This window comes from Adiantum capillus-veneris, chromosome 5 (genome assembly GCF_014529385.1).
Source record: "Adiantum capillus-veneris isolate H3 chromosome 5, ASM1452938v2, whole genome shotgun sequence".
Taxonomy (NCBI): Eukaryota; Viridiplantae; Streptophyta; class Polypodiopsida; order Polypodiales; family Pteridaceae; genus Adiantum; species Adiantum capillus-veneris.
Window position 1 is genome coordinate 73,205,194 of NC_140935.1, and position 15,084 is coordinate 73,220,277.

Below are 15,084 nucleotides of genomic sequence, written 5' to 3' on the forward strand. Positions count from 1 at the left end.
ATGTCCTGTGTTGATTCTGAGGCTTTATCTCTTCAGGTTCATTCACTATCAACAGTTATTTCTTTGAAAATAGAGGTCAATCCAGAAGCTTGGGGGTGTAACGATGATGGAATTGGGTTTGCTGACAAAATCAATCAGTATCTACCAAGAACCATCAAGATATTTGGTATAGCACCAGTTAACAAGTCAGTTTTATTACTTCACCCTCTCCACGTGTTTAGATTGATTACGTGCTTGATTGCTCAATTTTATTTTATTTTTAATTTTTTGGCGGAATCATATCATAGATAATTATTTTAAGCAGCCATATTTGCTGTCATATAATTTCAGACCCCTGGTTTCTGGCACTTATTCTTTGCCACTGTGCAAAAGTATTAGTCAATCTTTTCGGATCAAATTTAGTGAGCCCTTTGAGACATTGCAATGGTACTTACTTGCAGTCCTGACTGTTGTGACTGAGATTGATACTGAACGTCTCATGGAAGGCAGCAAGGTGTTGCTGCATTTTTTCGTATTGAACCTTCTGGGTATATACTGAAGCAGTATCTAATGGCTCGATTGTGCTAGACCTTGACGATGAAGGTGCCGCGGGAAGTGTGTGCGAGTGCAAGTGCGAGAGCCGAGAAAGAGAGAGACCTGTTGTTGGGTGGAGCTCACATCAACGTTATCCTGTTGCAGCTCCTTATTCTCTTTGTATTAAAGAATAAGTATATATGTGGTTAAGTTAGTAGATGGGTTAGTAGCAAGTGGGATGTCTGGCCAGTTGGCCTGAATCCCAACAAACTCCCACTTGAAGGCCAACGCAGCCCAAGTGACCTTGTATGTACAATCGTGAAGCAATCTAGTGGCTTCAACCTATACCCATCAACTCATTGCAAGGTGTAAACTGCTCCAAAACTAAGCCTTTCGTCAAAGCATCTGCTGGGTTGTCGTCAGTGTGTACCTGGACCAAATCAATGAGCTTTTTGGCCAAGAAATCTCTCACAAGATGATACCTGACTTCAATGTGTTTCGATTTGGAGTGAAACACGGGATTCCTTGCCAATGCAAGAGTACTCTGACTAGCACAATATATCACTGGAGTCTCATCAATGCCAAGATTTCTGACCAAGCGAGATAACCATACAACCTTTTTACTTGCATATGACAACACAACATACTCTACTTCTGTAGTGGAAGACAACGTACAATCTTGAAGACATGACCTCCAAGATACTGTTGCTCTAGCAAATATGAAGACACAGCCAGATGTCGATCTCCTATTGTCGACACAACCTGCATAGTTTGCATCCGCATAACCCACGATGGATGTATCACTGTTCTCGAAGCGTAAACACGTGCCGACCGTACCTTTGAGGTACCTAAGAATGTGCTTCACTACTTCCCAATGCTTGCTGCCAAGATTTTCCATATATCGGCTCACCACTCTCACTGCAAAAGCAATGTCTCGCCTTGTGGCTACCATAGCATACATGAGACTGCCCAGCGCCGAAGAATATGGTACCTTAGCCATTTTTGCTTGCTCAGCATCAGATTTGGGTGCATCGTCCTTGCTGAGTTTCAAGAATGCCTGCATTGGGGTACTCAATGCTTTCCCCCCCTGCATATTGAAACGCTGTAAAACTTTCTCAATGTATGTTTCGTGAGATAACTCAAGAATACGACGTTTGTAATCTCTTTTGATTCGCATGCCAAGAAAGCGTCTAGCAACCCCCAAATCTTTCATTGCAAAATTGTTGCTAAGTGTTTTCTTCAAGTTCGCAATCTCCGCAATGGATTTCTGTTGCTAAATTGGCTTTATCTAACATAAAAATAATTCTAAATGAATTATTGGATTTATAAGTGAGAGGGTTTTCTCGCTTGGAACATCAAGGAAAAATAATTCTAAATGAATTATTGGAATTTTAAGTGAGGGTTTTTCTCACTAGAGACATTCGAGTACAGAGTATTCCTAGTGCGTCATTCAAAGTAATGATGGGAGCACTGTGAACGGGAATATCTGTAAGGCCACTAGGAACGGGTACCTCTGATACGTCACATCGGATGGGTGACAGGGAGCATCGGGAAGAAGTATCCGACCATCCAGGAACGGACATCTCTGATGCGTCATAGGATGGGTGACATAGATCATCGTGAAGGGGATTGTACCGTAAGTTCGGTAGGAAAGGACTATGTGATGGGTATTCTTGATGCGTCACAAGGTGGGTGACGGGTGCATCAGAAAGGGGATATCCATAGTCGAGAGGAAATCCGAACTGGAAAGAGGAATACGCGTAAAGACGCAAGCACAAGGGTTCTGAGAAGCTTTTCTTAAAAAGCGGATATTTTAACGAGTTTTTCGGGAAGAGCAGACGCTTTCCCGCGAGGAATCTATGTTTGCATTGCATTCGTGCATGTGGTTGCATCGAGGGACGCTTGGGAAGGGCTGTGAAAGCATTGTTTTTAACTTATAAGGTTTTATTGAGTTTTTGGGTAGGTTCAGACCAATTTTAAAAATATGCCGGCCGTCCACTTAATAAGTAGGCAGCCACTTACAAAATAAAGCAAAAAAACCAGCCAGCGAATTCTCTCTCCCTATTTTGGGTAGAACAGAAAAAAAAAAAAAAACGGCTGCGATCTCTTTGCGAGCTGCTATTCGTGCCGTGGTGAAGGAGCTATAAAAGCACCACATGCCCTCACTGAAGAGAGGTTGCCAGTGCGAGCAAGAGAAGACTCTGCCGCCAGAAGACGCGAGAGATCGCGAGACTACGAAGCACGGAAGTCGCTTTTCCCGCGCAAGAGCGACAGGTATCTATTGTGGATTCGCCATACGAATTGTTGTCGTGTGTTTGCGTGTGTGTTTGCAGGAACTTCATCGCGAAGGGGAAGCGAGAAGGCTTTGGCCTACGCTTTGGAATTCCGGAAACGGAATTTGGAAATTGTCTGCGGAGTCTCGACTCCGAGTACAGACGGAAAAAGGATTGAGAGCTTGTCTCTCGGATTTCCCTTACGGGAAGGAACGACCATCGAGTCAGAGATTTAGAACGGAGGGGTTTTCTCCGGTTCTTGTGCTTGTAAAAGGATGCTCCCTAATAAAGAATTCTCTCTAAGGGGGGGGGACCAGCCCATCTTATGGTCCCCAGTACTGTGTCGATCTTCTCACTCTCTCTCTCTCTCTATTTATTTCTCTCTATATCCTTTGGCTTCAGTATTAAGTGATAAATTCTATTTATCTGAGTATATTTTATATTGTTATGCGCTCCCGTTTGTGACAGTGGTATCAGAGCATGGTCTCCTCTCTTTCTCTGTAAAGGAGGACGACTCTGGGAAGATACGTGAAGAAGCCATGATAAGCCAAGAGAGAAGTAAGCAGGCGGAACCCTAAATCCTGCAAGGAAAAGCTCGCAGAGTTGGAATTTTTTTTTCTCTCTGCAAGAAGTCGACACAAGACTCGGGATTCTCTGAGAAGGCGACAAGAGCATGATGCTCAAGAACCTAGAGAATGCAAGGAGCGGAATGCTCGAGATCCTTCAGAATCCAGAAAATATCCATGAACGTCAATCCAGAACTATAGCCATGAAATCCCGTCATTTTGGAAGGATACGAAGAAGGTCTCTAGACCTAGGAACACTTCCAGTCAAGTTTGATACTTTTGATGGAAGAAAAGATGCCTCGAAAGATACCGTTTTCATTTGACAGTTTGAAGTTGCCTTGCAAACGGCAATTTTTGAAAAAAAAAGCGTCGAAGGTGAGGCATGTGACCAAACACCTCAAGGGGGATTGCAAGTACTTGGTGGTATACCAAAGCTCTGCAAGGAACTTACAACAAGACTTGGACTCAATTCAAGGCTGAATTTTCCAACAAATGTTTTTCCTCTATGCTTTGAGGAAGGCATTCAAGAAGATTGGGATTGGTTTGCCCAATAGGAACATGAGCGAGTCAAAGCAAGTAGTGGTTCACTCTTGCCAAGGTAGCTCCATTCTTGATCCTCTTTGAGGAAGGAAAGATGAAGAAATTCAACGAAGAACTTTTGCCCGAATTTTGTAGACGCATCTGCAAGATACTTTGTAGCAGATGGTGATGGTGGAGTCAGCAATTAAAGCTGAAAGTGTACACCTTAGTGTACATAGAATACAATCCCCGCAGTGGGACAAGAACCATTAAACACAGAAACAACGAATTTTTGTTACCTCTCCTCGAAGGATACATTGCTATCCGGAGAAAGTTTGGAGTAAGGGAATTAAATCTAACTCCTGAGTTCTTGAATAGAAGACCCTTGAGCTTTCAGTGAGAGGGCAGGTTTTTAATCAAAGTTACATCTTTGAGGAAATCATAAAGTGCATTATGCTTGTTTGCTCTTTTGCACGAGGTATGGTTGTGTCTAACCAGGACAATCACTCTCGAGTGTTTATGAGAGTAAGGTTGAGTCAGATTATTGTTTATACAATGAACTGCTTTGCTTAACCATCCGAAAGGTCCATGATTGATATGGTATCCGGTAATTCTCCGACAAATTACCTGCTATTGCAGGTAGGAAATTATGAAGGAACCATTCTGAGTTTTCAAGCAAAGAAAAGCTTTCATGAAGCTTGAGTACTCTTTAAGCCCACACCCCCTACCCGGTAAGGGAAGATATGGTAGTGCTTTTTGCACAAGTGAATGAACACTCTCTTTACGAGGGAAGGAACAAGCGACGACTACGGCCTATGCTTGAGAAATCTAAGGATTAAAATCCTAGATTATTTGATGAGCGGGTTTTGCTCTAAGATCGAGCCAAGTGATCATCAAGTTGAGCGTCTTCGCTCTAAGGATCTTACGAAGGGAAGGTAATTTCCCAGGTTCACGAAACTTTAACACAGCTTAAGAATTATGTACACTTTTGAGTACATGGATAACACACGAAGATGCAGACCTATGCTAAGGAACTGGACGGGAGTTTGTTATACTCTCTTGAGCGCCTTTTTGCGCGAAGGATATTCCGACACGAGAATCTCTATTTGAGATGTGTTCGGTAGAAGGAATTTGAGTTTCTCTACGGAGAAGAGGTTTTTTGATGGTTGTTGATCATTGAGTACCTTATGTGCCTTTACCATTATGGTAGCAACTTTTGGTTGCGGTATATATTTTTCTCCATGAGCAGGTCAAGTAGCATTTACACGCTGCTGGAATAAATTTCAAACTATTATGTTCGTAAGAATATAGTTCGCCAACCGTTTCAAAATGGTAAGAATTACATATGGGAGAACATCCCTGAGAATCAAAGAGGATTTGCTCTATTGTGAACCGGGTTTGAACGTACGTTCAGAAAATGCTATGGCTAGAATCCTATCTGCCTGAGATTTTGCAAGGCGTCATTGATGCTTGCAAGGAGGAAAAGATTGGAAGGAAGTGCGCCATGCACAAGGAATCTTCGGATTGGAACCGTCCACCTACGTTGAGCGACGGCCCGAAACAAGAACCTTCTCTAAGGTGATCACACACTGTGTTTGTGAAGGAAGACATAAAGATTAATACTCTTATGATTTGGGCATTCGCTATGTGGAAGGACACAAGAGGTTTAATATCCTCAGAACTAATAGCGCAAGGTTATGCGCAAGGACATAGACCTACATTTATTTTTAGGAGGATGATTCTTCTCGGGATTGAGAAGGTGGAATTGAGTTAATAGATTCTCGGAAAGACGCGAATGATGAGTTCTTACATGGCTCGTAAGTTTAATGAATGGTGAAGGATATCCTCAAGGTACTAGAGGAAAGACATGAACTGGTAAGGTAAGTATTAAATGATTGAATTTTTGTTTAATTTAATTTCTAAGTTCTCTTTTGAGAAAGGACTAGCTCAACTCACCATTGAGCAAGATTTGAAATTTTCCGGTTTCTCCCCGGCAGTTCAGTTGAACCTCTACAGTTGAGGACAACTGTTTATAAGTGAGAGGGATGTTGGTAAATTGGCTTTATCTAACAGAAAAATAATTCTAAATGAATTATTGGATTTATAAGTCGGAGGGTTTTCTCGCTTGGAACATCAAGGAAAAATAATTCTAAATGAATTATTGGAATTTTAAGTGAGAGGGTTTTTCTCACTAGAGACATCCGAGTACAGAGTATTCCTAGTGCGTCATTCAAAGTAATGATGGGAGCACTGTGAATGGGAATATCTGTAAGGTCACGAGGAACGGGTGCTTCTGATGCGTCACATCGGATGGGTGACAGGGAGCATCGGGAAGAAGTATCCGACCATCCAGGAACGGACATCTCTGATGTGCCATAGGATAGGTGACATAGAGCATCGTGAAGGGGATTGTACCGTAAGTTCGGTAGGAAAGGACTATGTGATGGGTATTCCTGATGCGTCACAAGGTGGGTGACGGGTGCATCAGAGAGGGGATATCCATAGTCGAGAGGAAATCCGAACTGGAAAGAGGAATATGCGTAAAGACGCAAGCACAAGAATAAAGATGGGTTTTGAGAAGCTTTTCTTAAAAAGCGGATATTTTAACGAGTTTTTCGGGAAGAGCAGACGCTTTCCCGCGAGGAATCTATGTTTGCATTGCATTTGTACATGTGGTTGCATCCAGGGACGCCTGGGAAGTGCTGTGAAAGCATTGTTTTTAACTTATAAGGTTTTATTGAGTTTTTGTGCAGGTTCATACCAATTTTAAAAATATGCCGGCCGTCCACTGAATAAGTGGGCAGCCACTTAGAAAATAAAGCAACAAAACCAGCCAGCGAATTCTCTCTCCCTATTTCGGGTAGAACAGAAAAGCAAAAAGAAAAAAAAAGGAAAAAAAAAAAACGGCTGCGATATCTCCGCGAGCAGCTATTCGTGTCGTGGTGAAGGAGCTATAAAAGCACAACATGCCCTCACTGAAGGGAGGTTGCCAGCGCCAACAAGAGAAGACTCTGCCGCCAGAAGATGCGAGAGATCGCGAGACTACGAAGCACGGAAGCCGCTTTTCCCGCGCAAGAGCGACAGGTAGCTATTGTGGATTCTCCATACGAATTGTTGTCGTGTGTTTGCAGGAACTTCATCGCGAAGGAGAAGCGAGAAGGCTTTGGCCTACGCTTGGGAATTCCTTTTTTGGGAATTCCGGAAATGGAATTCGGAAATTGTTTGCGGAGTCTCGACTCCGAGTACAGACGGAAAAAGGATTGAGAGCTTGTCTCTCGGATTTCCCTTACGGGAAGGAACGACCATCGAGTTAGAGATTTAGAACGGAGGGGTTTTCTCCGGGTCTTGTTCTTGTAAGAAGATGCTCCCTAATAAAGAATTCTCTTTAAGGGGGGGGACCAGCCCATCTTCTGGTCCCCAGTACTGTGTCGATCTTCTTGCTCTCTCTGTCTCTCTCTATTTATTTCTCTCTATATCCTTTGGCTTCAGTATTAAGTGATAAATTCTATTTATCTGAGTATATTTTATATTGTTATGCGCTCCCGTTTGTGACAATTTCCGAGCTGTAAGCATGTCATCAACATACAAAACTAGAATGATCATCGAGCCATCATCTAGCTTTCTTGTGTACAAGCAATGATCCTCTTCGCTCCTTTTATACCCTTGAGACCTCATACATGCAACAAATTTATTATACCACTGCCTTGAACCTTGCTTTAAGCCATAAAGTGCCTTTCTGAGCTTACATACTAGCTCCTCATGAGATGCGTTCTCTTGAACAAACCCTTCATGCTGTTGCATGTAAACATCCTCATCTAGATCCCCGTGAAGAAATGCTGTCTTCACATCGATTTGGACAAGTTCCATGTCCTTAATCGCTACAAGACCGAGTACGGTTCTAAGTGTTGTCATCTTGACCACAGGCGAGAAGATTTCATCAAAATCGACTCCCTTTTGCTCTTTGAACCCTCTGGCTACAAGTGTAGCCTTGTACTTTGGATTTGGATCACGTGAGGTAAACTTCTTCTTGTAAACCCATTTGCAAGGTAAAGCTTTCTCATCATTTGGCAGCTCTACCAAGTCCCAAGTGTCATTAGCCAGAATCGAGTTATACTCAGATTCTATAGCCCGCTCGCACTTTATCACATCATCCGTCATCATGGCTTCTTGGTAGCAGCTTGGCTCACTCCAATCGGTCAACATGATGTAATCGAGACCTGGCTCGAAATGCGCAGGTGGACGAGAGACTCTAGTAGACCGTCTCACTCCTTGACCATTGCCATCCGCTCCCTCTGGAGCATTGCTAGTGGAAGGTACATCACTAGCCCACTGAGTTGATTTCATTGTCTCTGAGGCAACATCCTCAAAAGCGACTCTCCGAACCTCTATTTCCTTGATAGGTTGTTTATGCATCTTCGACTCATTGAAGATCACATCTGAACTACGGATCACTCGACGAGATTCCGGGCGCCAGAGACGATATCCCATCTCTCTATTTGCACCATATCCAATGAAAATACATTTATGTGACTTCGGCTCTAACTTCTTTTGAAGTTGTTTACGCACGTGAGCATAAGCTTCACAACCAAAAACACGTAGATGGTCATAGTGGGGCTTAGTTTAGACCATAACTCTTCTGGAATCCCATAATTCAATGGCGTACTAGGTGAACGATTTATGATGTACACTGTGGTCAAGACGGCTTCTGCTCAAAAGCCTTGTGTGAGATTTGCCATAGAAAGCATGGTTGTCACTCTTTCCTGAATCGTATGATTCATGCGCTCAACAACTCCATTCTGAGCTGGTGTGTATGGTGCAGTAAAGTGCCTTTTAATTCCCCTTTTAGCACAGAAATTGTCAAACTCCTTGGAGACATACTCTCCACCGTTGTCAGTCCGCAACCTCTTGAGTTTCTTGCCAAACTGATTCTCAAGGAGTGCCAAGAATTTCTGGAACACAGAAAGAACTTGATCTTTATGTTTCAAAGGATATGTCCACACCTTTCGAGTAGAATCATCTATGAATGTCACAAAATAGCTGGCCCCCCTAGAGATTTGGTTGACATAGGACCACAAACATCACTATGTACTAAATCTAGAGGTTCAGCTCACTTTTGAATCAATGGTAAGTGAACGGACCTAGTTTGTTTGCCATAGATAGTGTTCACAAATAGGAAAATTAACATAAGAGAAGACAGGTAAGTAGCCAAAACGAGTCGGAGTTCTCGATCCTTTTTGGCTAATATGACACAGCCGGCAATGCCACAACTCAGTAGACGGCAGCTCAGCGATAGATATGTAATCATGACCAACATCGGACACATGCATGGAATAAAGGTACCATGCTTTTGACCTCTGAGTACAACAAGATTACCTTTGCATACTATCTACGAACCATTGCTAAATGTTGTGTTGTAGCCCAAATTATCAAGTTGACCAACAGAAAACAAGCTCTTAGTCAACTTGGGAATATGTCTGACATTACATAAAGTAAAGTGCGTGCCATTCCTTAGATGCAATTTGACGTTTCCGACACCCTCAATGTCTAGCTCATAAGTATCACCAAGTCTCACTTTGCCACAAGAGTGAGAATAAGTAGAGAACCACTCTCTATGTGGTGTCACATGGAAACTCGCACCAGAATCTACTATCCAATCCTGTGCATACTGCGCATCTTTTGTAACAAGAGCCTCGATAGGTTGATCTGCTGTGAAGATCAATACGTCAGAGGTAAGTGGCATAACAACCGTTGGAAGAGTCTCTACAATATGATCATTTGAAGACTCTAGCACATTGATCTCCTCTAACTTTGCTTTGCCTTTGTTTGAATCATCAGACTTAGAAGTGTCACCGGATTGTTTATCCTTCTTGCTTTGCTGCCATTTCGTGCAATCCTTTTTCACATGCCCTTTTTTATGGCAGTGATAGCACTCGACATTACGCATAGAACCCCGAGACTTACTGCGTGAGCCTCCACGTTCCTTGCTTCTGGCACGACTTTGAGTGCGACCCCTCTGTCTATCACTAGCAACATACGCATCACCATCCTTCTTGCCTTCGAGGGATTTCCTACAAATCTCCTCGGTAAATAGACTCCCAAGGACATCATTGTACACAGGATCAGTACCAGGTGTTGAGTTGCTAATCGCAATACATAACGTATCCCAAGACGAGAGTAAATTGCATAGCAAGAAGATACATTTGATTTCCTCATCGAAGACCAAACCCTGAGTGGTCAACTGAGTGAAAATGATATTGAACTCATTAATGTGAGTAGAAATAGTGCCCTCTTCCTTCATACGAAGATCAAGCAGCTTCTTCATTAAGGAAACCTTATTAGTGGCACTTTTGTTCTCATAACTCGAACACAATTTATCCCATACATCTCTAGCACTCCTTTCTCCAACTATAGTAAAGTACATAGATTCGGCCAAATGCAAACGGAGGGTAGACTTGGCCTTAGCATCAAGTCTCTCCCACTCAACATCTATATACACGCCCTCTAGGCGCTCCATGATAGGATCCAGCTGACCTTTTTGTATGAGAACATCCAGCTGACCTTTTTGTATGAGAACATCTTGAATCTTCTCTTTCCAGATAGCAAAAATCTCCGAATATTGTAAATATCATTTTCACCGCTAGATGACATGGCTGCAAGCTAAAGATAATATGGCGATAAAAACTGGTAATTCTGGGAAAAATTCGGCAGAGTTTTCCCAAAAAAACTGACAAAATCTCAATCCAAAACTGTCACAAGAGATTAGTAACGCGTCAAAAGTAATGCTCTCAGAGCATAAGACAGGCGCATCAACCACTAAGTGTGCATAAAAAGTCAAAAGCTGACCCAAGACTGCCAACACGGCGTCAAATGCACCTAGCCCTCTCTATACATGTCCTATGGCGAGGCCACGAGATAGGGGTACTCCAGCAACCTGTATCACTGAAAGAATCTCAACATTCGAGAATCCCCCAGCTCAAGAAAATCTCACGCTATCGACCCTCACAAGAGGTTATGCAGACAAGAAACCAGCCAAGTCTCAGAAAGGGCATCCGAACCGAGTCTCAGAAACGGTCGGGACTGCCAGAAACAAGCCAAATCAGCTCCACAAAAGGTACATATGGCAGTTTCCGCAACTCAAGGTAGATCCACTGTCAACAATACTGCAAGGTGCAGTATACGCGCTCAAACAGGCGCCAAACAAAATGTGCAAGCAGTAAACAAATCCTTATTGGGAGTAAACCGCTCTCAAAAGACTCAAGCACTATCAAAAGTGCCAAAACAATGCATATGCGCATCAAGTACTCCCACTGAAATCCGTGCTGATGCAAAACACTGCAACCTGTAAGAAACCTGGATGTCTTGTATGTATGCAAGAACCTGTGAGGAGATGGATGCCTGAAAAACCCGAGACAATGTCGATGCGGGAAAGTGCTCCTAATCAGCCCATAAACACCGTCTCTATAGCACATAATAGCCATAAAACCGCTATATACAATCCCAGAATAGTCTCTGAACAACTTGCACCTATGTCTTGTACCTATATCTGTACCTGTAGCAAAAGTGGAGTTGAAAAATACAACTCTTGAAGCGTAGCTCGGATGAAGCTTTCGACTGTACAAACAGCTTCGAAAGGGGGGTAAAACGGAAGGACGCTAGTCTGAATTTGCCGATGCCGAAATCGGAAGCCTGTTTGCACTTTTGAAAGTGCGCGTGCGCACGGACGCGAAAACGGCAAGCAAAAACCTTGCTTTGATACCAGTTGAAGGTGCCACGGGAAGCGTGTGCGAGTGCAAGTGCGAGAGCCGAGAGAGAGAGAGACCTGCTGTTGGGTGGAGCGCACAACAACGTTATCCTGTTGCAGTTCCTTATTCTCTTTGTATTAAAAGAATAAGTATTTATGTGGTTAAGTTAGTAGGTGAGTTAGTAGCAAGTGGGATGTCCGGCCAGTTGGCCTGAATCCCAAAGACGACATACAAGAATAGCTTATACACAGCTTGCCAGGGGTGATATATAATTCGACAACTTGTGCTTTTCTCATGCACTATGACCTTTTTTCCGAAGGCCACAACCTCAAGTCTCCTCTGGGTGCCTCCTCGGGTTCCTTCATACTATAGCGGAGCTAGAGGCCAAGCCCAAAGGTCACAACCTCAAGTCTCCTCTGGCTCCCTCCTCGGGTTCAAGATTTAGGAACCATTACTGTGCTGCTGCTGCCACAACTCTAATTCTCTGGAAAGTGCGCTCTAAGACCAAGGCTGTGGCTCGCATCGAACACAACCAAGCCTGCAGCCCTTAAAGAAGAAACACTCTCCCTCGGCTGTACAGGCTCAGACTGTAATCAGCACCTCTATCTACATGAAAGCTCCGCTCCCATCCTGATTGGGGCCTGAATTATATGCCAATGTGCAAGGAGTGCTGCCTGGATGTCCTACCTCCTAGCTAACCCTTTGCGAAGGACGTTTCAAATTGTCCGTCTGTACATCCTTAAGCATGTTGCAAAAGGAAATCCACTCCCCATAACTCTATGTAGGTCGAGTTTTCATGGGAGCCCAAGCTACATATGGTTGATGGCCTAACATATGACCATGCTCGCTGCGTATAAAGGGATTCCAACTCGGTGGTGGCTCGCAACGTCTCTTCTCCACACAAAAAGGCTGTCACTGAAAGGGGACAGGCCGCTACATCTTCCAGGCTGTCAACAAGCTTATGTTGGCTCAAGCAGACCCTGCGCATCTCTATAAATATTTATCGAAAGGAGGCTGCAGAAAAATGAGTTTTCAGAGTAAGGCTCCACTCTAAAAGGAAGGATCTATGACTTCAAGACCACCTTGTGAGGTAGGTAAAGTGATGGCCGACTTGGAAACCTTGGCACATGCAAGCTGTCCATTTCTGGCAGACCATACAATGTTCTTGATAAACCGCTGAATCAATCTATATAGTACCTCAAGATGTGATGTACCATATGGTCGCCAAGAGCACTTAGTTAGCCCATAGTTACCGAGGAACGTGTTCCGTAGGCCCTAGAAGGCCGGAACGCCGTTCCCTCCCCCTCTACCAAGCTGGAACGCCCCGGAACGTTTTGCCGTTCCGGGTGACCACCTAATACTCGAACGGCCGGCCGGAACGGCTCCGGAACGGCCTTGGAACGGCCCGGAACGGCCAACTCTCAAAAATGGGAAGAAATAGGCAGTTTTTTGCAAATTTGGAGTGAAGATTAGGTGTTTTTTTAGTGTGCAAGGACTCAAAAATTAAAATGCACCCCCTCACACCCATTCCCTTCTCAAGCATTATTTGGGTGTTTTTTATGCCTCCCGTTCCGCGCCGTTCCCGTTCCGGACCCCTGGCCGTTCCCCCATTCTGCGAGGGTCCCCGTCGCCGTTCCCGTTCCGCGTTCCGGGTAACTCTGAGTTAGCCACCACAATCCTCCGTCTTAAAAGTCTTTGAACTTTTCTACTCAAGCCTCTATCTGTGCTTGGACTGCCAAATCCTTGAATGGGTTTTTCATTATTGCGCTTTGGTAGATCGACTATGAACAGGATGAGGAGGGCATCTCTCTCCTCCATCTGTCATGGCATCACCTAGCTTTTTGCATCAAAAAAAATCTATCCCTCTCTCTCTCTCTCTCCAGGTGTCTTTCCCTCTCTTTCCTTTGAAGCTCAAAGATGGAATATCTCTTATATTCCATCTAACGAACCCCAAAGCAAAGATTGAGACCGCTTACTAGCTCTAAAACTTAAATTTGAATGTGAAAAAAATGGGATCTTGGACAATGGACATAGTGTAAAAAACTCCCAATCAAATCAAGTTATCTTTAAAATTTTCTGTGTGTGTTTTTTCTATAATTTTAGAAAAAGTTGTTTTACTTGATGAATCTACGCCTATTGCTTGTTGCGGAGGCCGCATCTGCCTCACACTATGTTGCTTGTTGATGGAGCCTATTGCTGCCCCCCCATTGACACTCTCTGAAGCTCTAGATGGCCATGCTCTTGAGAACAAAAGCAGCCTCTGATGGTCCTTTGAGAGAGCTCGCAGTACCAAGGGCCAAGAGGGCAGGTAGAAGGCATGCATACATGGGCTAAAAATGGGTGCTATTCCCTAGGACAGAGACGGGAATCAGGAAGGAGCAATGAATGGGTAGAGGATGCATCCCCCAACTTCTAAGTAGCACCCTCAAGTATCCTCCCTCTCCCTCCCCTCCACAACCCCCCCCCGCCCACCCTCTTTAAAAAAAAATTAAAAGTATTGAGGGGACTACCCCTATTGTATACGCTTATGTACACAATCCAAAACCCCCCATCTTGTACACTCACGTGGTATCGTACGGAAAAACACAGTGTATCGCCTAGGAAATAACCGTTTCCATGCTTTTAATAGATTTAGCTCAACTTTACTCACAGTCAGAGACTTGGCACCTACTTGGTCTCCCCATGAGCACAAACATCTCTGACACCGCAGATAAGAGTTACCATTATATTTTACATCATGCAAGCTTCTCACTCTCCGTAGGGTTATCTCATTCTTGTAATTGGATGCTTTTGAGAGTGAGGCTAGGATAACATGCATACCTTTGGCAAAATCTAGCTTTTAATCATGCGACTCGTGAAGTACTAAGCTTTTACAGTTCGTAGGATTTAGCTCTACAGATTTCAATTTCTTGATGAATGTAATCAGTAACAAGGTTATAATGAAAGATTCTTTTCGAATAGGGGTTAGTATCAGAAAATTTAACGCTCTATGCTATGTTGTCTTCTATATTTCATGCTCCGAACAAGGAACAAATGCTATTTTATTATTTACACTTTTATTGCAAGAAGCGTGGGATAATTCTAGTATGCGAGTAGTCATCCAGGCATAATTAGACTCTTTTAGTTTCAACTATTCTGCAGAGACAAGAACATGCTATGTCTAGCCTAGTAGCTCAAGCTAATTATCAAGAATATGTTTCAGATTCACAAGAGGCTTCTCAAAGGAAAGGGAGAAATTTCTTCCAGGAGCCTTCTGAATCACCAGCAAGAGTAGCTTAGTGTCTCCTCAACGAAGTCCTCTTGCTTGTACTTCTCTTTATGCTAGCATGGCACAACCTTTAACAAGTTTTCATTGATTATAGTACAACTAATCTTTTTGATCAGTAAGTACTACTCAATATGAAGTTTTTGGTTTTTGATTCAAAGAGAGTGTATGCACTTTTTCATGTTATTTATCTTTGACCATTCGTC

The 15,084-nt window shown here is 43.4% G+C and overlaps 1 protein-coding gene across 1 annotated transcript in view; it reads left to right on the forward strand.

Annotated features, from left to right (window-relative positions):
• Positions 1-15,084, forward strand: part of LOC147457519 (Pseudouridine synthase family protein) — a 113,749-nt gene that overhangs the window by 38,690 nt on the left and 59,975 nt on the right. Inside the window, exon 4 of the mRNA XM_086512379.1 lies at positions 37-185. Coding sequence (XP_086368505.1) covers positions 37-185 — 149 coding nt within the window. The remainder of the gene's footprint in view (positions 1-36; positions 186-15,084) is intronic.